The sequence below is a fragment of the Pezoporus wallicus genome, unplaced genomic scaffold, assembly GCF_028554395.1.
Source record: "Pezoporus wallicus isolate ANWC-B61680 ecotype Strahan unplaced genomic scaffold, APGP_CSIRO_Pwel_v1 contig_7113, whole genome shotgun sequence".
Taxonomy (NCBI): Eukaryota; Metazoa; Chordata; class Aves; order Psittaciformes; family Psittacidae; genus Pezoporus; species Pezoporus wallicus.
Window position 1 is genome coordinate 429,282 of NW_026642076.1, and position 25,719 is coordinate 455,000.

The window sequence follows — 25,719 nt, forward strand, 5'->3', positions numbered from 1 at the left end:
CATGCTAAAAAGACATGTTTATTATACTGTTGGAGCAGTTTATGAGGAAAGTGTCTGGGAAAGAAGCTTGTCATTTAGATCCTTCTTCTTGCAATAATCATCTCAAAATACTTCTGCATTTTATATGAATTATTAATCTCAAAGTCTGCACTTGTCAGGCATCAGTTACAAAAGCTCCTCTAACTGGCTATCCTTCTTGATTACAGTGTACACCAACACATAGTCGACATTTTACTGCACAGAACCTGACAGCCTAGCTGCAGATGAAACACACCAAAAATGAGGTCCAAAGCAAACAGAGGCATTGTCATCACAGCTCACAATTTTTCCCAGCCTGAGAATAAGCAAATTTAATTTATGGTATCTTCTAAGTTCCCAGTAATCCACCCATCAAAGATTACCTGCTCTTTCAAAAGCTGCTCACAGGCCTCATGCAGTGTTCCTGTCTTCGTGGACACAAAAAGATACTGTTTTTGCAGTGACTCCAAGTGCTGAAGGGCACTATTCACATCGTTCAAGATAGCATCACACTGCTCCTGAAAGCCAGACAAGTAATCCCTCATCTGTCTGGAAAAAGAGAATCAACAGATAACAGGAGTAAAATTTCACTTTCTCTATTTGCAAATTCAGCTGCCTATAGGGAACTGCAACTACCTTTCCCTCTCTAGGAATAAAGGACAACGTGCATAAAGCAAGAGTGCACAATAAGCAGATGCTTCATGACCTACAGAAATAACAGAGCTATAGGGTTTGGAACAGTCACCACAGTAACTTCATTTCCCTAACATTTCTTATATCAAGCCTACCCAGAAAGCAGCAGCATGCACCACAGCTAGTCTAGAGCACATGAAGCCTGTCTAAATGGACAGCACAAACACAGTGACTACTGCTGACTACTGTCATCAGCCAAATTCTGCCTGCCTTGCTTCTAATTGTGGTGTTAATTTGGGTCTCCTCCTCTATACAATTTTCAGTTTCCATTTAGAAAACACTTTTATTTTCCTAAAGTAGCTGAAATTATCCAGAGAATTCAAAATTTACTATGAGGACTGAAAGAGGTTTAAATGAAATAGATCCAGTATCTAATGTCACCCAGTTTGTCTAAGGCTCAATGCAGATATAAACTCTAAATGATCACTAAATACATGCCAACCATTCAGCCTGACCAAAACATCATTTAACTTAATTGCTCTTGGATGTCAGCTAAAACTTATGAGTTCTACTTTACCACATATAAAGTACCAGTTCTCTGTAGTCATGTGCAACCCTTTAGTGTACAACAGGAAAAGAAATTATTAATTTTCCTCCTCCTCCTCTGGCCTCCTGCAAACAATTATATATTGGCCTTCCTACAAACCATTCCATGTCCATGGCACACTTAAGCACCTTTGTGTGCTATTACAAACATGTCAACTGACAAAATGCAAGGGTGCTACTCTTTTTAGCTTGTTAATGACATGATCATTGGCTTAGTTTATGCCTAAACCTCTGCTTTTAAGAAACATCACGTCCTTAAACGTCAGAGCAAGAGAATAAGAGACAGACCAAAGAAAAGCAGATTAAAACAGAAGAGGGGAATACAGCAGCATCTCTTTGTGGCCAGGGGCAAATTTGTAGAGTCTCAAAGCACAAGCCAGTTTCCATAAAAGCCATCAGCAGCTTTGGTTAAGCCATTCACCTGTACTTCAGACTCTTGAGGAGTAACTGTGCAAGTCAGTGGGAAAGGGTTCTTCTGAGCCTGACAGAAAAGTCAGTTTGACAAAAACAGCTGGGAATGCCAAGTCTCAAAATCGGAGTTGAGCAAAGTGTCAAGGAATGAAGGGAATGCATATATAGAATCACAGCCATAGTCACTGGGGAACCAAACGGCGAGAGCATAAATGACTACCAACCACACCTGCTTACACAGTCTCACCCTCAGAGGATGCCAGTTTAATAGCAGCAGCAGTAGTAGTTGAAAAGGCATATGAAAGCTCTTAGACTGCTTTTGTCTACAGCCCTGTCTATAAGCCAAACTAATATAAATCTGTTTTATTATACTGGGCAGTTCAGAAAGAAATCTGCATCCCTTTTGACTTCTCTGCCACAAGGGCAATAGCCTTCAGGTTGGGAGTGGTGCATATTGCCTTGGAAAGCTCCAGCTATTCCAAAACATTCCCCCATTCCCTGCCAGCTGAACTCAAATGTGTGCTAACATTATATGGACGAGATTAAGCCCTTCAAGGTTTTAACTGCTCACAGTGAAAGGAACTGAGGAAGAACAAGTACCTGTACTTGGCACCTTCGTCTTGATCCATCTGTGTTTGTACCTGAGCAAACCAGGAGAAGAACTAGAAGAGATTTTATGGTGTGAAAACTACAGACATCACATGAAGTCAAGTAAAAATAAAATCAGATCTACGAAATTAAGATGAGCTTTTGTTAAAAATAAGAGCTGTTTCAGAACTTAATAATTAATCAAGGAAATAAACTATAACTCTTTGTTTTAGGTTACTTCCAACTGAAACATATTCTATTCCCTTGCTAAATTCAAATGGAAAAGACTAATTTAATCTGTTTTTATCTGCATGAGAACAAGGCTGTCACGTTGAAAGGAGGGAGGGGGCACAAAGATTCTTTCATATTGTGAGCAACACCACCTTACTGAAGGGGTGTCTTACTCTCACAAAAGACTCCACTCAAAATGGGAAAAGTATCTATCACTTAAGAGATAAGACTTAAGGATTTTTCCTCCAAGTTTCTTCATGCACCTTGAAAACATCCCCAAATATTTAATAAACCCACCAAAAGTTAGGCAAGAGACACAGAATCTCACAAATTCTATGAAGAAGATTACTGCACCTTGGAGGTTCTTCAGCATCACTTACCTGCTGTGCTGTTTCAATTCTTTCATCCTCCATCCCCAGTACTGCAAACCCTTTCAAAAGGACATCCTCTGTGGATTCTGGCACTGCAGCCGTCAGCGTAACAGCTAGCGACTGAGACGTCAGGCTGCACAAATCTTCAATTGGAAGCTGCTCACAAAAACCCACAAACTTTGTTAGAGAACTTACTAAGAATTAGTATATTCAGCTCTACTACAATAACACAGCCCAAAGCCTCAACCTGAGAAAGTTACAGGCATCTACTTTTGAGGAAACAAATGCAATGAACATTTTATCTACCAATATGATAATACACCGACAACTACCATATCTATATATTCAGAAGCACCTAACAACTGTTTGGTTTTTTTTAGTTAAAGTTAGAAAATATTATACAGAATTTCATATAATTACATATTTGTGTAAAAAAAGAAACTGAATGTACATGAGGGTGGTGAGACACTGGAATGGGTTGCCCAAGGAAGTTGTGAATGCTCTATCCCTGGTGATTTTCCAGGCTGGGCTGGACAGAGCCTTGGGGGACACGGTTTAGTGTGAGGTGTCCCTGCCCATGGCAGGGGGGTGGAACTTGATGATGTTAAGGTCCTTACAACCCTAACTATTCTATGAGTCTATGTACACAACATACTGATGAGCTACTATGTCAGGTTCTATACTCACAGAAATGCACTAGAAAAGTATCTGAGAACAGAAGAATTCAGAAAGCATGCAGAAGCAAAAAAGAAATGCCATGTATGTTCTACACTGCATGGCAACACCACTGCACAGGAATTGTCAAGATGTTTTTACCAGATATTCAGAGATAAACCAAGACTTAATACTGCCACTATTCGCAGTGTTTCATATTCTTTCAAATGCAAGGTCCTGCACTTGGGCTGGGGCAATCCCAGGCACAAATACAGGCTGAGGGAGACTGGACTGAGAGCAGCCCTGAGAAGGACTTGGGGGTGTTGATTGATGAGGAGGTCCATATGACCCAGCAACATGCACTTGCAGCCCAGAAAGCCAACTGTATGAGGGCTGCATCACCAACAACATGACCAGCAGGTCGAGGGAGGTGATTCTCCCCCTCTACTCTGCTCTCGTGAGACCCCGCCTGCAGTTCTGCATTCAGCTCTGGCAACCCCAACACAAGAGGGACATGGACCTGTTGGAGCAAGTCCAGAGGAGGCCATGCAGATGCTCAGAAGGTTGGAGCACCTCTCCTATGGAGACAAGCTGAGAGAGTTGGGCTGTTCAGCCTGAAGAAGGATCTGTGGTGACCTTTCAGCACTCTCCTAGTACCTAAAGGGGGCTTGCAAGAAATCTGGAGAAGGACATTTTATGGAGGGATGTAGGGATAAGACAAGACAGAATGGCTTTAAACTGAAAGATGGTAGAGCTCATTAGACATTAGGAAATATCTAAGCATATCTCTCTTCCCTCTCCTGGCCCCCAAAACAGGCAGGATCCCTAGCTGGGAGCCAGGGTTTCTCTTGTGACTACTACTGAGAAAACAGTCACAAGAAAAACCCTTTTCCCTGAGGAAAAGACAAGTACATCAGAGCCTGCTTTTTCAGAACAGCTAAGTCACCACTGTTCCAATCCACTTCAGCAGAGGCCAAGACCAGCTGAATTACTCAATGTCTTGGCATCCCTGTTGTCCTGTACAGCAAATACAGTACCTGCCTTCTTGCAAAGTTTGTTTGGATCCTTAAAAACCTGTTCTGATCGCAGCATAAGCTTCTACAATCATTTTGGATACCTGCCAATATTTACTTGAGTACAGATACATACAACTTACACAAAAAAACAGACCAGGAAGCATGAAATGAAACAGGTGCATTTCAGGGAGGAACTGTTTTACCCCCTTCTCTTTTGTTATTTTGACCTTTCAGAACTTGACGAGAGCCAACTTTTTGATTTTATGGCACTGTTATCTAGTTCACTGTACCTAGGAACACTGTTCCTGTTCAAATACAAAACCTCCCATGAAAAACATAGTTAATGAATGCAAACATTTTGCTCCACTTCCCTTTACAGACAAAAGAGTACTCATCAATAATCATCAGTCTAATGTTTTATAACTGAAGAGAAGACCATGTCTTCCATGGTAATAACAAGTTATTAAGCTTTTGCCACTATTCCTGCCTTTTATGTCTTGCTCAATCATCTGTAAGTGGTATTTGGAAATAACACTAGTGCCAGCAGCTATGTATTGATCAGGATCAAATTAAGAGAACCAAAACTATTATTAGGAAGAGTTCTCCACTATGAGGGTGGTGAGACACTGGCACAGGTTGCCCAGAGAAGCTGTGGCTGCCCCATCTCTGCCTGTGTTCAAGGCCAGGTTGGACGGGGCTTTGAGCAACCTCGTCTAGTGGAAGGTGCCCCTGCCCATGGCAGGAGGTTGGAACTAAACGAGCCTTAAGGTTCCTTCCAACATAAACCGTTCCGTGATTCTATGAAAGCCACAGAAGATCACGATGGTAGCTCTATTTCAGCAGAAAGAATTCCGATGAACCGATGTAAGCTATAAGGCTAGGCAAGGAAATCCCTGTGGATTTTAGGCTGAAAACTTTGATCGTTGCCTACCAGCCCCTGCCAGCCAGGACGGGCGCCCGCACCGCGGCAGGAGGCCCTTGTGGGAAGGACGAATCCTCCCGGGGGCCGGGGAAGCGCAGTGAGGGGAACGCCGGGTGCCCTGCGGCCTGACACCCGGCAGGAACGCAAACGGCTGCTGAGCCCCGTGGTCACCGGCGGGCAGCGGCAGCCTCGCAAGCACCCCCGGCCGCCTGGCGACGTGGCACTGCGGCGCTTCCCGCCCGCGCGCTCGCTCTCCAGCCGGGCAGCGTCGCCGCCTCACCTCGGGCGGCACCGGCAAGTTCTCTGCCGCCGCCTTCAGCTCCAGCACCGAGTCGGTCTGTCGGTCGCTGAGCGGCGCGGCGGGCTGTGGGCGGCGGTCCCACAGGCTCAAGCGGTCCAGCACGTCCCTTCCCGCCGGCTCCGCGGGCGGCAGCTCCGCCATGCTGGCGGGGAACGGGTGAGCGGCCGCCGGGCTGGGCGCGGCGGAACACCGCGGCAGCGCTTCCGGGGAGGCACAGCGCGGCCCCTCCGCGTCGCGTGACAGTAGCGTCATTGGTGGGGAAAAGGGCGTCAGCGAGCATCAGCTGGCCGGGACGGTGCCCCCTGCCGGCGGGGAGGAGCGAAGCGGCTGCCGCATCCCCGGGCTTGGCCACCGCACGGCAGCGGCCGCTCTCCCGCTGCCCGGGACTGAGGGACACCGGCGGCGGCCTGGAGAAAGGAGGGGCGGGCGGGTGCTCGTCCTTCCTATACCCAGGGGCTTTCCTTCCCGAGGCCGCAGGACAGCCCTAGCGATGGCACCTTGCTCCAGGCAACCCACGCTCCACCTGGGCATCAGCTCCCCACCCCAAACAAAATCACCTCTGAGTTAAAAGAGCTTAAGGCACTGCCTGCAACAATCACCTTCAGCCGAGATCCTGAACCACTACTTAAGGGTAGGAGATTGGAAATGTGAGAAGGACATGGAACTGCTGGAGCAAGTCCAGAGGAGGCCCACGAGGATGATCAGGGGCTGGAGCATCACCCCTACGAAGATAGGCTGAGAAAGTTGGGGCTGTCCAGCCTGGAGAAGGCTGCGTGGAAACCGCATAGCAGCTTTCCAGTATCTGAAGGGGACCTAGAAGGTATTAGAGACTCTTCATCAGGTAAAGACAGTAAGAGAGGTCATGTGTTCAGACTTGTGAGGGTGGCGAGACACTGGCACAGGTTGGCCAGAGAAGCTGTGGCTGCCCCATCCCTGGCCGTGTTCAAGGCCAGGTTGGACACAGTTGGAGGAACCTGGTCGAGTGGAAGCTGTTTGTGCCTGTGGCAAGGGGGTTGGAACCGGATGATCTTGAGCTCCTTTCCAGCCCAAGCCATCCTAGGACTTTATAACTTCATTTCACCATTCTCACACCTTAAGTGCTCAGCAGTTAGGTTTAGTCCATCTTCAGTATAACGGGTATAGCATATTCCACACTCCCACCCTGTCACTCCCAAGTGAGCAGTTCAGAGTCATCACACAATGACTTGAAAACTTGTAATAAGGTTACAAAACCCATACACTTCGCTTACATAGTGTACAAAAATTTCTACAAGCATTTGTATTAAATCACAGAAAAGCTGTACAGAAAACCACTGGACAGAGCATAACACCACACATAGAAAAACATTGTACTTCAGGAAAGAAAGTGCTTTCTGCATTTAGAAATCCATTTGTGGATCTTATGAGAATATAGTAATTTTGAAGTCATAACAGTTTAAGTGGAATGTACAATTAACCAAAAATGTTTAAGAGATATACACAATGATACAAAAATACAAAGCTATACATCCCACTTTGCCATCCTCTGTAAATACAGAGGAACCATCACCATGACTGACATAATTGCATGTTTCCTTGCCTGGACTTCACCAGCAGCATTTAAGAACCTTAATATATTGTTTAGTTAATGGTCCTGAAGTTTAAGATACTCATTTCAGGCAAAAGGTAATGCTTGAAGGCAGTTGTGGTTGATTTCTACATGGTGTTTACTTGCATGTATGGAAGTACTCAGTAGTTCTGGGTTTGGGTGTTATCTTAAACAAGGAAAATGATCTTTATTGTGGATTTACCTTTGGAGGGGCCTGGTTCTTTTCCTGTGGCACCTATATAACACAGCCAGAACTGCTCAGTGTAAAACTTGTATCTCAGATGATACATAACACCCAGCATCCATTACAAATAGCTCTTCCCAACAACAGGAAAGGCATAGAAAGTTTCTCTGCAAGACATGCAGATAAGCATGGACTTGCTTGAACTTCATTCCTACTTGTGAATTTACATATGCATACATTGAAGAATCACGCTGAAAAAAATAAAAATCAAGAATATATGGGAGAACACTTGCAGCTATACAAAACTGACAGCTGTGGCAACCATGCTTTCAAAGGAAACTGGATCATTTACAGCAACTTATGCCAACATCTAAAGTCTTAGAACACAGAAAGCTCTAAAACCAGAAGCAGACTTTTATCTTGCAGCAGGTATTTTACTGAACTGAAAGCCTGAAAAGGCATCTTGTGACACTTCCAGTTACTTTGAAACTATAAACTACCACAGTCAAATTGCATACCCTTATGGAAGGAGAAACTCAGCTCTGTGGTACTACCTATCTTTCTCTGCCTCTTAAAAACATTGTGCATCTAAGTCTCAACAGCATAAAGCTGTATTACAGACCTTCACATTCAAGTAAACTTACACAGCTGACAGATGGAATGCCACCATATTTGATTCTGTCTAGAAAACAGTGCACATCACCCACAGAGTCACATAAGCAAGCTATTGTTACAGGAGCCAGTCAGCCTTGAAACCACTTCTCCAGGTTCTTGTCATTCACAACAGTCTCACAGTGACCTCTTCCTCTGGCCAGCATCTCCGACAACAAAGAGTAAATACTCAAGACAACTTACAAGTTGCTTTAAACTCAAACAGTACACTCACAGAATTCAGGATACAGTTCAGCATGTCAGTCTAATTTTTTCAGCTGTTCGTATGTTAGAAAGAACTGGGACAGCTGATTAAGGAAAACTTTCATATTCACATGTGGAAAATGCATCACCTCACCACTACAGTACAGCTGCATCTGTGTGAAGCTTTGCTCCATTTTGTTGCCTCCTATGCAGTCCTGCTGGTTGGCCATTTTTGTTACACAGTACTAGACAAAGAAATGAAATTTTTAAGGCTGGTGATGCCAATCACTTTCCCATACCTATTCCTCAGGATCTTAAACACAAGACTGAGGAGGCAGGAGAACACTGTGAAAGCTTTGAAAGAGTCTTTGCTCAGTTAACTTTGATGGGCTAAAGTAGGTTTGCTCATGGTAAAAACCACTACTACCAACTCACTTCCCAAGGCTCTGATCAGCTGGCTCTTGAAACTAAGAAAATTGTGTGAGAAAGATAAACAAAATAGATTTCATGGCTAAGCACCATTTCCCCCAGTTCTGGAAGCAGCCCCCATTCCTAACTTATCTGGGCAATTTTATTTAAAGCTAGGCTCCAAACCACAGAAATGGATAAGTATGAAGTTGGAGGAACAGAAAAATGTTTTGCAAGATAACATTCCAATATTCATTCTACATGTATCACAAATTCACTCTGACCAGCAGCAGCTGATGAAGAAAACTAACTACCCAATTTTCCATTCATACAAAAGGAATATTTGTGCTGACGTGACACTTTGCACACTGAGCAGTCTGTGAAACTGTCAACACCTGCTGTTTTATTGCTAGCTTCATAGTTTTGCACACCTTTGAAAAGGATACAATGATATTCCAAGGACCAAGTCTTAACCAGTTTGGCCAAAACCCCTTATATAGAGCAAAAAAGCCTTCATTCTTCCATGTCTGGGGAAAGAAAAACAAAAACAAAAACACACCACACAGTAAGAACAATTCATTCTTATTAGTGAGAAACCTAGGCAGCATCTCTTAAACATATTGTGTGAGGAGACAAAAACATTTCACTATATAAAGCTAAAATTAGAGAAGCCCACATCACCATGGTAGGTTAAGATGCAGGTCATTAAGTACCCAACCTAGATTTGTCCAAATTACATTCCTGGACTTTTTTTTACCCCTATAAATTCCCTTGCAGATGGGGTGTGTGTATATATATATAGATATATACATACACACACACAATGTATATTTAGACCTGCAGCTCACATCTGGTACCCACTTGAGATTTTCCATTTTGCTTTATGAACTTCACAAAATTGCACTGAACAGTGCAACTTGTTCTGCAATAGAAACAGCACTGTCCAGCCACTCTTCTCCGTGTAAAAGGCTGTCATGCTCCAACCTCATACCTAGTTTAGGAATTTAAACAACCCAAGCCAAAATAATCAAAATCAGACACTGATAATGGCTTTGGCTATACTAGCCTCTCCAATATGCAGTAAGCAGAGAAAACGACCGACCCCCCAGAAGATGTTCTTCAAGGACTGACCTATGAAGTCATTTCCTATCATTATATTAAATGTTACATCTTGCAAAGTAAAGTAAGAGACAGTGCCCTATACAAGCACCAAAAGAAATTGGGTGCCTGCAGTATATACTGCCATTCTGTCAAGACAGTAGATGTTTTTCACACCAGTGTGTTATTGGCAATGTAGTCCTTTTGAGGATTATGGCAAAAAGCATACCTAAGTTACTTGGAAGCTTAGAACAATTTTGAGCTCTATACCAAAAATCATTGCTCAATGGCACCACTTCCTACTAAAGTTGATAAATTAACTACTTACTTGTAATAAGCAGTCCAAAGTACCCTTGTAGTTTGAGTGTCCCCCATATTGTTGGCTTCTCTGATTCATCATGCGTGTTCTTACAACATCAATTGGGTTGGATGCAAGGGCTCCAGCTAACCCACAAGTAAAACTTGAGCTAGCAAAAGAAGGGTTTAATGAAATTTGATCTAGCACATTTAGAGATGTGCAAGAAATACTGCATGTTTTCTGGAGAGGGGGAATAATGAGCACTTAATGATTTATTTAAAAATTACATCTGCTAATAAATTTGAAAAATTATTTTTCATTTACTATAAAGCATAATTTTGAAGATTTGCTACACAGCTCTTATATACAATCTCTGGACACTTGAACAGATGTTTGTGCCTCAAAAGCAAATATTTGGAACTTTCCTCTAACTTCTATTTGCACAGCTGAATGATTTGGACCACCCACAAAAAAAAATACCCATATTCAAAAGGAAGTTAAATCCAAATTCTAAATAAAATTAAATACCATGCTATATGCTACTATTTTAGATGCTACTGCATTAAAAAGTATAAATACATCAGAAGTATATTTAAATATATATTTTAAACTTGTATATTTAAATATATAGATGACAAATCAAAATACTGAACCCCCCTAATGAGACCTAACCAACAATGAGCTATGCAAACAGTTTTGCAGACTTACAGGAAGTGAGTATATACGGTATCTCCCATAAATCCAGACATAATTATGTGCTTCTTGGTAAGGTCATACACTGGCAGTTCTACTCCTACAACAACAGCAGCTCTCTGTGCTGTCAATGATACTCCCTGGCAAAAGAAAGCATACAGGTGAAGTTTAAAATTAGCTTTGTGCGCCAGCAGCAAACACTAGCTTTTGTCATGGTTTAATCCAAGCCTGCAACTAAAGTACTACACAGCTGCTCACTCACTTCTCTCGCCCTCTGGTGGGACGGGGAGGAGACTCAGAAAAAGGTAGAACGCATGGGCTGAGATGAGAACAGTTTAATAATTGAAGTAAAATGATTTAATAGAAATAAGAAAAAGGGGAATAAAACCCAAGACAGACAAGTGATGCACAATACAACTGCTCATCACCCACTGACCTGTGCCCAGCCCATCCCTGAGCAGCAATCAGCCCCTCCTGGCCAACTCCTCACAGTTTATATACTGAGCATGACATTGTATGCTATGTAATACCCCTTTTGGCTAGTTTGGGCCAGGTGATTCCATCTCTGCTCCCACCTGGCTTCTTGTACCCCTTCTTATTGGCAGAGCATAAGAGACTGAAAAGTCCTTGATCAGGGTAAGTGTTACTAGGTAACAACTCAAAAAAAAGTGTTACCAGCATAATTCTCAGGCTAAAGCCAAAACACAGTACTGCACCAGCTGCTAGGAAGAAAACTATCCCAGCCAAAACCAGGACACTCTAGTAATACAAAGCAACACACCATGAATGTGTTAAGAACACTGTTAATACAAATAAGGCTAATTAGCACAAGTCTCAGATGTGTGTGTGCTCCAAAAGCCCACAAATTCAAATTGATAGATAGAACACTTAGAATCACAGACTGGTTAGGGTTGGAAAGGACCTCAAGATCATCTAGTTCAAACCCCCCTGCCATGGGCAGGGACACCTCACAGTAGACCATGTCACCCAAGGCTCTGTCCAACCTGACCTTGAACACTGCCAGGGAGGAAGTATTTACCACTTTGAGCATCCTGTTCCAGTGCCTCACCACCCTTACACTAAAGAACTTCTTCCTAACATCTAACCTGAACTTCACCTGTTTAAGCTTGAACCCATTACCCATGGTCATGTCACTACAGTCTCTGATGACAAGTCCCTGTCTAGCATCCACACTGCATGGCAATTTCAGTTCCTGTATGCTACCCCACCTTTGCTTATCATCCAAATTCTTAGATCAACATCAAGCTATGACCTCCACAACTGGATGATACTGTGTCCCTTAATGCTAACTGAAAAACTGACAGAATAAGGAATATGAACAGAAAAAATAGAGATCAAGAAACTTTGCAGAGAAAAGCCCACCAAGAAAAACATTTCTATTTTCCAGCTGTTTCAGAACAATCGCACATTTTGGATCTTCAGTTGTTATACATTCACTGGCTGTAATTGGCATAAGAGACAACCTACAAGACTGAGTATAAGAATTCCTGAGCTAGACAGGATGATTATTAGTGCCTTCCCTTCTAAATATTGTTTAGCATGTTTTAGAAAAAGCAGAGCATACAGATTGAGGGGTGTCTTGCAAAGTGTTGCTAAACTAGTCCTGTAGCCAGTCACCCCAATTTAAGCCTCCTTTTATCTCCCCTTTACTAAGTGGCTAATCTTTGAACACAAGATTGGCAGTAACCCTCTGTCAAAACACAAAGACACCAGCAATGCAGTTGTCCTAACAAACTACATCCATATTAGCTTCTCCATATTTTAATAGAGAATACTGTAGAAGTACATGAAATTCAGTTGAGCAAGAACATATGCTCAAAAGGTAGAATACAGTTCAACAAACTTGCCTTCCATAAGCCTTTAGTGCCTTCCTTTTGGTAGATCTGTATGAAGTTACCCATCATTCCTCCTTGAATCATACTACCCTGGGCTTGCATTCTGATCTGCAATTTATTTAAAAAAATCAGAATATAAATATTTTTCAAACTTGCAACAATAGCTTAATACAGTTTTATTGACATTTTAAGTTAACATTTTTAGTAAATTCAAGTTCTTGGAATAAAAATTAATAGCTGACATTATCACAACTATGATGCAATTTTTTGACTTAACTATCCAAATGCAGCTGCTAATTTTGAACAAGTGCATGGTATAATTCTTAGCTGCATTAAGTCACTTCTATTTCTGTTCTCGCACACTACTCCATTTAGATTAGACTGACAGATGGGTTCTGCAGGATGTCCTTTACAGCGTTCTCACAGGAATATGTTAAAATGGAAGGTTAAAAAGATTAAGGCTTCAGCTAGTGAAAACCACAGCATTCAACCCTGTGGATTTCTAAGAAGGTATTTGATAGTTACCATGTCAGGTTCCCAAGAACAAGTCTGGTGACAAGTAAGCTGGTACATGGACGTAATTTTAGGAAATAACTAATTGTTCCCACACTTCAAATAGTTTTAATTTTTTCATTAAAGGCAGCCATGTAAGTCATATGCTACAGTTTTGCGAGTTAAATACCATCAATCCGTCTGAGCTCTACAACATCCTAGTAGAACTATCTTGCCAAGAAGTATAGATGAAATATGCAGTGTGGCTTCCACACACAACATAGCATAAAAGTTAAGCCATATTATTCTCTCTCCACCCTGAGAAAATGTTATATGGATCCAACTACCCCCCCCCAAGCCATCAGTTTCCTGGTGCATACTTCAAAATTATTAGTATGGACCAAAAGGAGGTTCCAAGAATTCAGGATGTTACTCATTTTTAAAAGTCAAGAGATGAGAATAAATAGGGTTATTGATCTTTTATTCATCAGGAGATTCTGCATTTCCTCAAGGACAAAAAAGGTACAGGTGAACTCTAGATACTTACCTTTAAGACATCTGTAGGGTTGGCAATAGATGATGAGATTACTCCCGAAAGAACACCACATAGAACATTTATCATCAGGGTTTCATCTATTCCATAAACAAAGAAGTTTAGCTGCAGATTTACGAAGCTTTAGCTGCATCAGGGCAGGATGATGCCACCCCTCCTTTAAGCAGAGCGAATACCAATTACAGAAGCCTTACAAACTATTCTGACAAATTTTCCTTGCTGGTTCACTTTAATTGGTACACAGAAAGTCATTCTCAGTAGACTTGTTCAAACTGTTACAGTAAAAATACCAAGTGGAAACAACCAGCTTCAAGCAAATCAGTCCTCAATTAAATTGAAATAACCCACTCACCTTCTGGATGCTCAACAAATGTTCTTTTTAAGCTCTGGTAAGTGCCTATTTTTATAGTTCCATATGAAGCTTGCCTTAGCATCGCAGGTGCAATCCTGTAAAAAGAGGTAATGATAATATTTACGCTCTAAATTGCAAAAGACTGATGAACAAATACTTTCTAGAGCACAAAACTGAATAAAAGATAAATACCAGATATCTTTACCAGATTTAAATCAATGATTTAAATTCACTATAGACAAAAGATTCGGGGTTTGGGGTTCTTTTAACTAAAGCCTGCAAGAACATGAATGAACTATGGAAGGATTACTATTAGAGCATGCCTCAACTTGTAATCTATGAAATAGCTGGCAAGCCTGTCTGAAATATAATCTGTAGATTACATCTTTCCCCATCATCTTGCATGCTTTAAAGATAAGCATGTCCATTTATACACAAATTTTAATTCAATTTTTCATGAGATGGAACAACCATAGCAGCATTGTACAGAACAATTTTATGCTTTGCTATTCCCTCACACACACCCCCCCCCCAGTAGGTTTTGTTGTTTTGGTTTTGGGTTGTTGTTTGTTTTTCTTTTTTTTGGGGGGGGGGATGTCAAGATGAAATATTATTGCAGAGTACAAACACTGAAGGAATCTAAGCTTGGACTTTCAACTTCCAGATTGAGGATAACCAAAAGCCTTGTAATTCTGAAGCCCAAGAATTTACATACTATGGGCTCATACTTATCAATAGACTGCTCATAAACCATTACTGCAAGTCAGTTTTACCCAGAGTATAAGGCTTTCAATCCTTCTTCTCTGCTTATTCTGACTAGTGCATGCATCATTCCACGGTAGCGGATCTCTTTATATTTGGCATCATTAACTTGACCTTGAACCTGGAGACGTGTTTTTGTCAGATCAATGGGAAAAGTACCTTACAGGAAAAAAAAAAAAAAAGAAAATCAGAAAATTGAGTACTTACCTAACCAAACACAAAGAACATGATGTAAAACCTTTATTATATACCAAAATACATAAGAACACTCCCATAGGAAAAAAGTCTCTTACCAAGACTTTCTTTTAAGCAAGTGCTTCATTTTATGTCACTTTGTTTCTTCTAGAAGCTTGTCAGAGGCCCTACCTCCTATGTTTGTTTCACATTCATTATATTTTTAGGAAATACGATGTTGTCTGTTTGTAAATAGCCATGCTGAATAGACTCTGCAATCACAATCAAGTACAGAGTTTGGATGTGTGTTCTACCAACATCTTTGAAGAACATTTAATTGAAGGCAAAGAAATAAATTCTATAGGCTAGCTATAGAGATTCCAGCCTGGAAACTAAAAAAGCAATAGCAGCAGCACCCATTTCTGTCATTGCTTTCCTGTAGCCTGCTGCTATGTCAAGTTCACACTCTCCATGTTCCCTCATGAAAGGGGCTTAGAAGCCTATTCCTCTAAAGCTTATCTTTAGGAAAGAGACAACCTCAACATTCCATACTCACCTAAACAATAACAGGAGTCAGGATTAACTACATCTTTTCTAATGAGGTTTACCAGACAAGCAAGGCTTTTTAGGAATTGCTTGTCTTTCTCACAAAGCTCTTGGCATCATTGGCCCCATTCAAACGAGTCAAGTAAGAGACACTTCAAACTCAAGTCTGAACATTATTCATAAAAGAATAAAACACAAAAGCTGGGTATACTTATGACCACCACCCAGGAACAGATCAAACACCAAATAATAGAATGCAAAGGCAAAGTTTGTGTATAAACAAGACTCACAATGGATGAGAGTTTACAGACAGAAATGTTCTGACACTAACAAAGTCCTGAGCAGCTCCTTAGTCAGTATTAAGGAAAAAGCCTCCTATGCTTTAGGCCACCATATACTACTGATAACATGGAACCAAGCTCGTTTTATAAAAGAGACTGAGTAGTGGAAGTTCTCTAAATAGTTAGAGAAAAGCTTACCACATTCTGCAGTGATTGATGCTAATCCTCCATAGATAAAGGGCTTCCAGTTTAGTGCTGACATTGTTGATTATTCTTTCTGCAAAATAAGACAGTGCTTCTGTAAGTACATCTGTTATATAAATATATAAGCCAACAATTAATAAAGTTTTGTGTCTTGTCCATTTAAGATGAACCTTCCAAGCACACCAAGGATAAAAGCATTTACTACCTTTTATAATCTAAAGTCAGTAACACTATACAAAGGCATCTGGGCACTAATCAATGTCTCTACTATGTATTTGGGCCACCACTATCCTCACCATGAAAGGTTAAAGTAGTTAGTCTCCCAGACATGATCTTATGGAGCACTGCAGTGAATAACCTCCAACAGCTCTTGCCAAACTGAATTAGGTGGACCAAGTTCTACAATCAAATGAAATTTTACAAGTCATTACTAAACTTCTATTCCTTTTTTTCTGGTTAACATTAACATGAACTGAGCTCCTACAGTTGGTCAGAAAATAAGGGTGTACACAACACTTTGCTTCCATTAAGGCCTATTTCAGCTACCAGTGTTCACAATGTTAATTCCTGTGAACATTACACTATTTTCATGTCGTCAGGTGCATAAGGCCTTTTACAGTAAATAAAGGCTGCTCTAACTTGGAAGTCAATTAAGTGAATTTGACAAAGTGACACAAATCATAATTACCTCTTGCACAGCCTTTTAAAGATGCTGAAATAATCCCATTACCTTAGAAAAGAGGCAAGAACTGCAAAACCAGACTAGTGCAGCCAATACAAAACTGGCCTTCCCAAAATAAAGTAGGCCTCTCCACAGCTTACTTTTTCCCCTTCTTATAATGCAAATACTTCCCATTCCCCATTTTCTAGAATATCCTCCTCTACACATTGGATTCTACAGTTATCTGCTGCCAATCAATAAAAAACCCATCACAGCTCAAAGCACAATTTCAAATACTCAACCACCAAGCACACACAAAACCATCTTACTCCTCAGGCTGCAGCCAAGATCACCACTGATGTAAAAATAATTAAAAAAATAAAAAAAATAAATAAAAAAATAAAGAGGAAAAGGCAAGTAAGGACACCCACTACATTGCCAAGAAGAGCACAGTACAAAGATCAGGAGCCACAGGCTTAGACTATGCCAGCTTTGCAACGCAAAAGCAGCGGAGCCACACGGGTATGACACTGTGCCAGAGGGAGGACACTTCCACCTCCAAGTTCCTTGTATTCCTGTCCTGCCATGATTAATGGCAGATCATTTAATTAACAGAGAGAGAGGCAAGCTCATTTTCCCCACTATCAGCCATGCATGTGATCTTGAGAAACTTGTCAAAATTTAAAATACAATTACCTTCCTCCCTCAACACATTAACAAACTTTCATCAAACACTAACAATCCTAAAATTAAGATACATATCTGCATCTTTATTTCACTCTGCTGGGCAATGAAAGCTACTAGTAATTCTGGGGCACTGGCATGATGCAGAAGCATACAAACACCACCAAATAAAGTTCCCCATTTGTACACAGAACTACTAATGCTGGCTGAACTTTCAATACATGTGTAGGACACCCTAATGCAGAATTTTTACAGCACATTGTTCCTTTAATGCATCCCAAGGTGAGGGCCTTACATAGCACTGTCAAGGTTTGTACCTCTGAAAGGCTTGAAGCAGAGTGGCAGAGTTCATTTAAATATATATACATAATCTCAGAAAATTTACATCAGCAAACAATTCTGCTCTTTCACCTCAGCTGTTTCATTTTCATAGAACAATAGAATAGTTAGGGCTGGAAAGGACCTTAAGATCATGTAGTTCCAACCCCCTGACATAGGCTCACACTAGACCATGTCACCTAAGGTCCTGTCCAACCTGGCCTTGAACACTGCCAGGGAGGAAGCATTTACCGCTTATTTGGGCAACCCATTCCAGTGCTTCACCACCCTCATAGTAAAGAATCTTTTCCTCCTTATTTTCTGAATTCCCGTTTTGCTTTTTACTCAGAACTTCTTTCCTACTCTGATAAAGGTATCTCCTTTGAAGAATTCCATATTAGATAACTGGCAAACTACTTAAAAGTTAACCCTCATTAGAATGAGGTCTTCAGGTCTTATTAAAACCAGGTCTTATTAAAAAACTGTCATCAGTAAGATGACAGAAGTGATACTCTCCCTAAGGGACACTGGGTTAAATTAATACAGAGAATCATCCACACACTGCAAAAATTAGAAGCAAGTCTGATCACTTTCAACTGGCAATGTAACTGAAATAAAATCAAGAGCCAAAGTTCCATAGAAGAATGAATCAATTAGGACAAATATTTAGGTATCTCCCTGTTAGGAAACAGACTTTAAAAGAAATATGTCTAATTCTTTATTTGTTAAACATATTGCTAGCATACTAGCCACAGTATACTCCAGTTTACAGTAATTTTAGCTATTTAAAATTAATTTGACTGTTACAAAAGGCTTACACTAATGAACTATTAGTCCTAAAAGGTTATTACGTGCAATATAAACATGCATATATAAGACAGTTATCCAAGGAATACTTTTTAACTGCATGGATTATCCTGCAGCCACACAGCTCAGTTCTTATTCAAGCAGTGAAGTATGATCAGGAAGAAAAAGGCTAGGGTTAAAGCTAGCAGCCCTCGTGGCAAGTCCTTGCAAAATAACGGCTGTTTTACAAGTAAGGAAGCCAGTGAAATCTCCTCCCAACTAAATGGATGCACTGCAGCAGTGCCTCCCTGAGCAGCACCGCCAGCCTACTTTTAAACAGCTAGAGCAGTGACCCAAAGATACCTGTGAAGGAGCGAAGGGAGGAGGGAATAGCCACTGCACCGACCAAACAACCTTTAACGAACGACCACCTACGAAACGAAGCACAGCTTCATCAGGAGGGGAAAACAAGGAAAAAAAAGGAAGCGGCATGTCACTGCTCGGTGATGGAAGGCCCTGGAGGGTGCCGAGCAAAGCTCAGCAAACCTTCGCCCTCCTTCAGAGGCAGCGCTCGGTGAAGCTCACAAATACATACCTGCACCCGGCCGGGAGATGACCCTCACCAGCACCCGCGACCTGAGGAGCCAGCCGCTGCCTCCGCCGCACTCACCACCAGAGCCGAGCCTCCCCTCCCCACGTGCCGGTATGCCGACAGCCACCACCCCGCCGCTGCCGGTTATAAGGCGCTGCTCTGCTCCCGTCAGGAGGGGCGGTGGCTGGGGAGCGCGGGGCGGGGCACGGCCAGGCCCGGCCCCGCCTAGCTCGGCCGTTTGGGCGGGCTTGCCTGAGGCAACAACCCGGTGAAGGCCGGAGCCCTGTGTGCGTGGAAGGGGTGGATTTAAAGGGCCCGCGGAGGGGAATTGATTTGAGGGTGCTGTCGAGCCTGTAATAAACCAGGGAGGTGAGAGGAGGAAGGAGTTGATCCCCCGTCTTTCCCGTCAGGAGCCTCCCTTCCCTGCTGGCTTTTCGAGATTTGTGGCTGTCCGGGACAGTGTGGTATTTTCCACTAGTAATGCCACCTGGGAGACTGTGCTACGAATGTTGGGCATTGCAGTGCTCCTCGGTTGGTGAACAGGATGCTCACCCCTAAGGGTTCCTCCTCATCATTAACTATAACGACATTATTTTGTCCCTAGGTGTACAGTTTCATGGCTGCCCGTGCTGCCTAGAGACACCCCAGCTGTATCTGGGTTAAGCTTCCTTAAATTGGTACAGGAAACTTGGATATCTGCTCTGAGAAGGAACAGAAAGGGGCAGGGTGGGTTTAAATAACTACTTTGCTCTTTAAAATACCCGGTTAACTATTTCTGACAATATAGTTCCACAAGTTTTTTTTTTTATTATTATTTAATATTTGGGTTTGAAGGGACCTTCAGAGGTCATCTAGTCAAATTATGCAGCTTTGTGCAATTCTAACGCAATTTCTTTGCATTACCAATGCTGAAATTATGCACTCGGCTTTACATTGCTTTGTAAATATATATCCAATGCCCACCCAGAAAGCTCAGAGTGGGACACTGATGGTGGGGGACACTGATGGTGGCAGAGGGGCTACCCAAAAGGGCGGGTCTCAGCTGTGGTACAGGTGTCAGTGACCAGCCCACCAAGGCTAGATGAACGGGCAACTAGTCAATTCCCTTGGGTCAGAGCCCAGGACTCCCTCTGAAGTAGCTGAAGTTAGCTCCTCCTCTGCCCCCAAAGGCAACCTGTTCTGGCAACTCAGCACTTTCCCTTTCTGATTGAGGAGATGCCAGACCTACTTGTAGGGTCTACCCTGCTGCCACTGTCACTCCACTGCCTTGCAACTGGATGGCATGCCTTACCCCAAAAGGTCAAAGCATCCTGCAGTACTACTCTCCTCACTGATCTCAGAGCAAGGCTAGTAACTGAGAAACTTTATTTAAGGTTACTGGCTGGTGGAGGAAGGGGTTAATGCCCATTCAGCTCTCATGAAGTAGCTGGCTGTGGCCTTACTTTCATGTGTCAGTAAAACATAAGGAATTAAAAATTGGGTCCCAGTGTGCTGGAAATGCTTCATATGTTTAGTGAAAATACATTTCACTACATCTCATACATGTACTGAAAATACAACCACCAAAGTCCATCACAGACCTCCCAGAAGTTTTCATTTTGGTTGTTACAGTGTGGGCAGCCCACGGAGCTTGTGCTTCAGTTGCAGTGTGGCAAAGTTCTCTTTGCAGATGGGCTTCTTGGAAGGTAGGTACAAACTCACAGCTCAGAGTCTGTACTCGTGTTCAGACCCCTCCTAAACTCCTAAAAAACTGTCTAGTAGTTTCCAAGTGTTGTATCTCCAGCAGCTAGTTTCTTATTTGGGGTAAACTTTGAGTGGCTCCTTCCTTTTGCACAGAGATCATTTGAACTGATTCTAACGCTGAGTGGTTCAGCAGGACAGCCACTTCTGTTTCCTGACTTCCCCAATTTCTGTGTCCCTTTAAGGACTTCAGTTCCAGTTTGACCTTAAATTGTTCCTGCAGTTTGGCCAGCTCCTTACACAGGCAGCCCGTTTGGATTATCTCTGATGCAAACCAGTTCCTGCTCCCACACTGCAGCTTCCACCTGATCACATTTTATAAGTACCTGTTAGTACTCAGCCCTGTACTTCTGAGTACAAAGGAATTCAGGCTAACTTTTGTTACCTCTAGTGACTTTCGGATGAGTCCTCTGAACAACCTCTTTTCTTGTCTTTTCAGCCAGATTCATACTACAATATATGTAATGCTTTTATCAGCAGCCAATAGACTATTTCTGGCAGGCTGCCTTGAGCCTGACATCAGTGCCATGTCAGCAGTTGACTTTAGTGCTCAGCATCTTTTCACATGTCTCTGAACCATGCATGAGCTAACGGTATGCTACTGGTTGCACAGTCTTACAACAGTTTTGTCCAAAGGCCAGTTCTTTCCTGCTGGGCTGTGTGGGGCCCCTGTTTAATTAATTAGTTCCCAGACCACTAACCTTACCACTCCTGAGTTTCCACACACAGTTTTTAAGCGAAAGAGAACCACCCTCTAACAATTCTGCCAGAGAACTCTGCTTTTTGTGCACTGATTCTTGTTTGACCTTTTCCACTACTACTTACAATGTAAAATAATTTCTCAACTGATCTCTGCAGCACTGAAGACAGTTTGGCTCAGTGACATGCTGCTTAAATGAATGGTTAGTGAAGTGACCCAGATGGTTATGGGCATTATTCAAACTTCCTTGTTGTTCTGAAACTAGTTGTAACCACTGGAGAGTTTCCTTTGTCCCTCAGAAACTTTCATGATTGTTAGTCACACAATTAATTAGCTTTGTTCATATCTATTGGCTGCATGATGAAAGCAAGTCTGCCACATGGGAGCCAATCCCCTCCTGCCCCGCCACAGCTTTCTCATCTTTGGTGTTTGCACTTTCTGTCTGAGAAGGAGTTAATCTGACACCCAGTCATACGGCAGATGACTTTGTTGGAAGAAAATAAACACTCAACATGCTATTGGCATGTGTAAAATTACAAGACATATCAAATAGTTCCTCCATCATGTTTGCCAGGGGTAAAGCCTCAGCTGCAGCCATATCCACCTACTTGTGATGCATTTCAGGCGGGCTGTGGAGTTAGGAGAATAAGGCTTGGGATACAGAACACAATCTGCAAGGAAAGAGCGAGAGAACTAGGCTTGTTTATTTTTTAAAAGATAATCATCAAGACTGAAGTTTCTGCCTTGGTAACAGACTCTGCTGTGCAGAGTTCAATGAGAAAGCAACCAATGCAGGAATAACAGTAAATGTTATTTTGTAGCCTTTTTGTTAATGTTTTCTGGTAATCTGATTTGGGCTCTGGCCTTGGCAAGAGCCAAAGGTCTTTATCATATCCTAGTTCTGTGGGTATAAAAGGACCATGTTATTTGTTTATAATGTGTAAAAGGTGAAGGAACGGAGGACAGCTCCTGGCTTTGAGGGTGAAGGAACTGAGAACAGTTCCAGGCTTTGAGTGGATAAGAGAGTTACACAGCATGAGTTCCCAGCAAGACAATTCTAATAAATGTAAACCTGTAATTCAGGCAAAATTTTCTGGAAGTGTTGCAATCTTCCCGCAGTTCCTGGGAAATTGATTTCTGTTCATTTCTGATACTCTCTACAGAGATAATAATCCCTATATATGTCATGGTGTTGATGTTATTTGAATGAACAAACGAAAAGCCGTTCTCAGATAGGAAAGTGCTACAGAAGGCCTTTCACTACTATAGAACACTTTCCAGCCTCAACAGGTGATCTGAGAAGTTGGCTGTTGTCCTCTGATCACTTGCCAAATAAAAATCAGGTACAATTGCTTCACAGAAGCTTTTGTCCAACATGGCACTGCAGCTAACCAAGTAGCAGCTGCAAGAAGCGATGCCAATGTGAATGCTAGTAGGTGCAACTCAAGGAAAAGCAAACATGTTTCTATGCCCAACTAAAAAACAGGCAGCACGTGGTTTAAGATATGACCTAACCTTTTTCACAAGAGGAGATTATTCAGTGTTGAATGAAGGACAGAGAGGTCAGTGTGACGCCAAAGAACATGGTATGTATGGTATGGTTTCTACCACTTTAAGTACACCCCTTGATTGGCAGTGGGAAATACCTGCTGGGGGAAATACATATTTACACTTGACTGTCCTACGAAAGCAGAGTTGCAGTTGAAATAGTTCTACAGCAAGAGAAATGTGACTCATACAAGACAATGGACAGTGACATGGGGTGGCAGGTGACCCAAGCCCATGTCCTTCAAGGACAGGATTCAGGTTGATCAAAACACAGACATACCTATGTAGGAAAATTCAAAATTTCAGCGCTGTTGTTTTTAAAGGAGCCTCACTGTTCTCTTTCCTGATTCCTAAATTCTGATCATTTTCCCACAGTACCTATAGAATACTTTGCATGAAATTATTACCCAAATAATCCATCTTTTCTTCTGTTTACCACAGTCTGGCTTTGGGTAACCCAGCTTTTCCTAGCAGGATTTGAATGCCATTTCCTTCCTTTTCAATTTAAAAATGTACATTACAAAATTTTGTAAAATTAACATTTAAGTATCATCACAAAGTTTTTTGAAATTAAAAGGTTTTGAAAAGACAGGGTGCTTTCTGAAGAAGTATTTCCTTGCTTTGCAAACCTGCTGACTCACGGGCATGACAACACCAGGGTCCCAGAATTAACACTGTGTTTGGCCAAGATGAGCTGATTGCTGTTAACCTTGAGCAAGATGGGTTATTCTGCACAGCAGGGGGAAACAGCTGTAGGATTTTGTCCTTGACACAAAGGACATATGTACAACTGTCATGAAAAACATATCTTGGACAAGTCAGTATATTTAGTGTGCAGTGGGATTCCTTGCTGACACTGCAAAGCAGCAGCCGCAGGTGGGAGCTTGCATCTCCACTCACAAAGCCTAATAGAGTGGGAAAGCAGAGATGGTTCAGGGGCTGGACAGGCACACACTGCAGTGATAGACACCCTGAGCTTCTACAGAAACGTGACAGCTGATGTGTCCAAACACCTCCCTCCATTTCCCATAGTCATCCTTCCCCACACAGGGTTTACTGCATGCTGGCTTTTGGACTCGTGCCTTAGGTCGCAGCAGCAGTGACCACAGCTATGCGCCTCACAGCTGCAATAAAAGTATTCTGCAACATGGCAGCACCACTGTAGCAGATCATTGCCAGCAAGGAGGATGCTCACTTACATTCCAACATCCCGTTCCCATTCCTAGACATGGTTCTGGCCCTTTGCTCACACTGGTGATAACTCTAATCTGACTCGCAAGCAGGTTCAACTCACTAAGTTTACAGAAGGCGCCCATCAAAATCTAGGCTTTTGCCAACTGATGGAACTGAACTGGCTTCAGATTGGCACCAGCACCAGTGTAATGGAAGCAGTGCAGTGGGTTCCCTTTGGAAACCTCAAACTATTAGAATGACTCAACGTTCCACAAGACTTAGACACAATTACCTAGAACAGCAAATGCATTTGAGGGGTTGCAGTATGTATCCTGCCTTTAATGCCACTTCCTAACTGTGGGAACTGCAAGCCATCCTGTTCCTGCTATGTGGTTAATCAAAGAAGAAGGTGAAGAATTGCTGATAGTGCACCTGAGTTTTGAGTAAGCCAGGGAGTGTTTGTGTGCAAGATCAGGCTGGGAAATAGCCTGGGGGGTGATTGTTTATAGAATGGAATTTATAGTGACAGAAAATGGTCACTGGGAATGATGTAGTTGCTGTTTGGCTTCATGGCTTGACTTGTATCTGTATGCTATATATTACCATGCTTGAGCAAATAAAGTAGAACTAATTGTGAAAGCAGTGTGTGTCTGTGTGTGTGTTTAGCCTCTTTCTTTACAGATGCCACGCTAACACCTCTGGCCTCCTGTCTGGCTTGCAGTGTGAGGAGGAGGTGGACTTCCCTGGACATCACGCAATGCACTAACAACATTTTCCAGCCTTCTTCAAGGTCATGGCACAGAAACTGCTCAGATACTTGAAGGCTACCAGCTGGACCATGTGTAAAACCTCATCTAAGGACTTCACATGGACTCCTACAGTACAGCTAAAAATGCAGAGCCTAATTCATGTAGGAGATGGGTTGGCCTTGTTTCAGCTATAAGGCCATGGAGAATCCAGTCCTATAGAATCAAAAACACAGCCTATAATTTTAATAACTTTTCATTTCAAGTGCAAAGCCAGCAAGAAGACAGAGAATACAAGCAAAAAAGCAATTAAGAGTGACATAGATGGATGTGAGAAGATAGTGCAAATGAAGGCTGAGATAAGACATGAGCAGGACAAGCATGTCTAAACTGTGCAGAAGCTTTTACTGGTGCTAGACTGTCTGAAATGACAAGAGCTTTTTTGTAAGTGAAAAGAATAAGTGATCTTTTCAAAACAGATGGTCTGCCAGTTCTGTAATAGTTGACATGAGGATTAAGGCATTTAGGTAGCTTGTTCCAGAGGAAATTGCTTCTGGTGAAAGCTACTTCTGATGCCTTCATCAGTCTGACAGCCAAAACATTCCAAGGAAAGTGGCTGGAGGTTGAGCTGAATTTCCTGGAGGAGGTATTAAGGCACACTGGAAGACCACAGCAC

The 25,719-nt window shown here is 42.3% G+C and overlaps 2 protein-coding genes across 3 annotated transcripts in view; both read right to left on the reverse strand.

Moving 5' to 3' along the window:
• The window catches only part of COG3 (component of oligomeric golgi complex 3), a 33,246-nt gene extending 27,344 nt beyond the window's left edge, over window positions 1-5,902 (reverse strand). Inside the window, exons 1-4 of one of the 2 annotated variants that reach the window (XM_057426938.1) lie at window positions 5,731-5,902; window positions 2,868-3,014; window positions 2,269-2,330; window positions 402-567 (exon numbers count right to left, since the gene is read on the reverse strand). In XM_057426938.1, coding sequence (XP_057282921.1) covers window positions 402-567; window positions 2,269-2,330; window positions 2,868-3,014; window positions 5,731-5,892 — 537 coding nt within the window. In that variant the 5' untranslated portion in view covers window positions 5,893-5,902. Of the gene's footprint in view, window positions 1-401; window positions 568-2,268; window positions 2,331-2,867; window positions 3,015-5,730 lie in introns of those variants that run through there. The other variant, XM_057426939.1, reaches the window with a different exon arrangement.
• A 1,861-nt stretch (window positions 5,903-7,763) lies between these two features.
• Window positions 7,764-19,161, reverse strand: SLC25A30 (solute carrier family 25 member 30). The gene is made up of 10 exons (XM_057426944.1): window positions 19,140-19,161; window positions 16,090-16,168; window positions 14,902-15,049; window positions 14,129-14,223; window positions 13,771-13,856; window positions 12,740-12,839; window positions 10,891-11,011; window positions 10,213-10,351; window positions 9,233-9,313; window positions 7,764-8,473 (listed from the first exon to the last, which is right to left on the reverse strand). The coding sequence occupies exons 2-10, from the start codon at window positions 16,151-16,153 to the stop codon at window positions 8,435-8,437; spliced, it is 873 nt and encodes a 290-aa protein (XP_057282927.1). The 5' UTR covers window positions 16,154-16,168; window positions 19,140-19,161; the 3' UTR covers window positions 7,764-8,434.
• Between the last annotated feature and the right edge of the window lie 6,558 nt (window positions 19,162-25,719).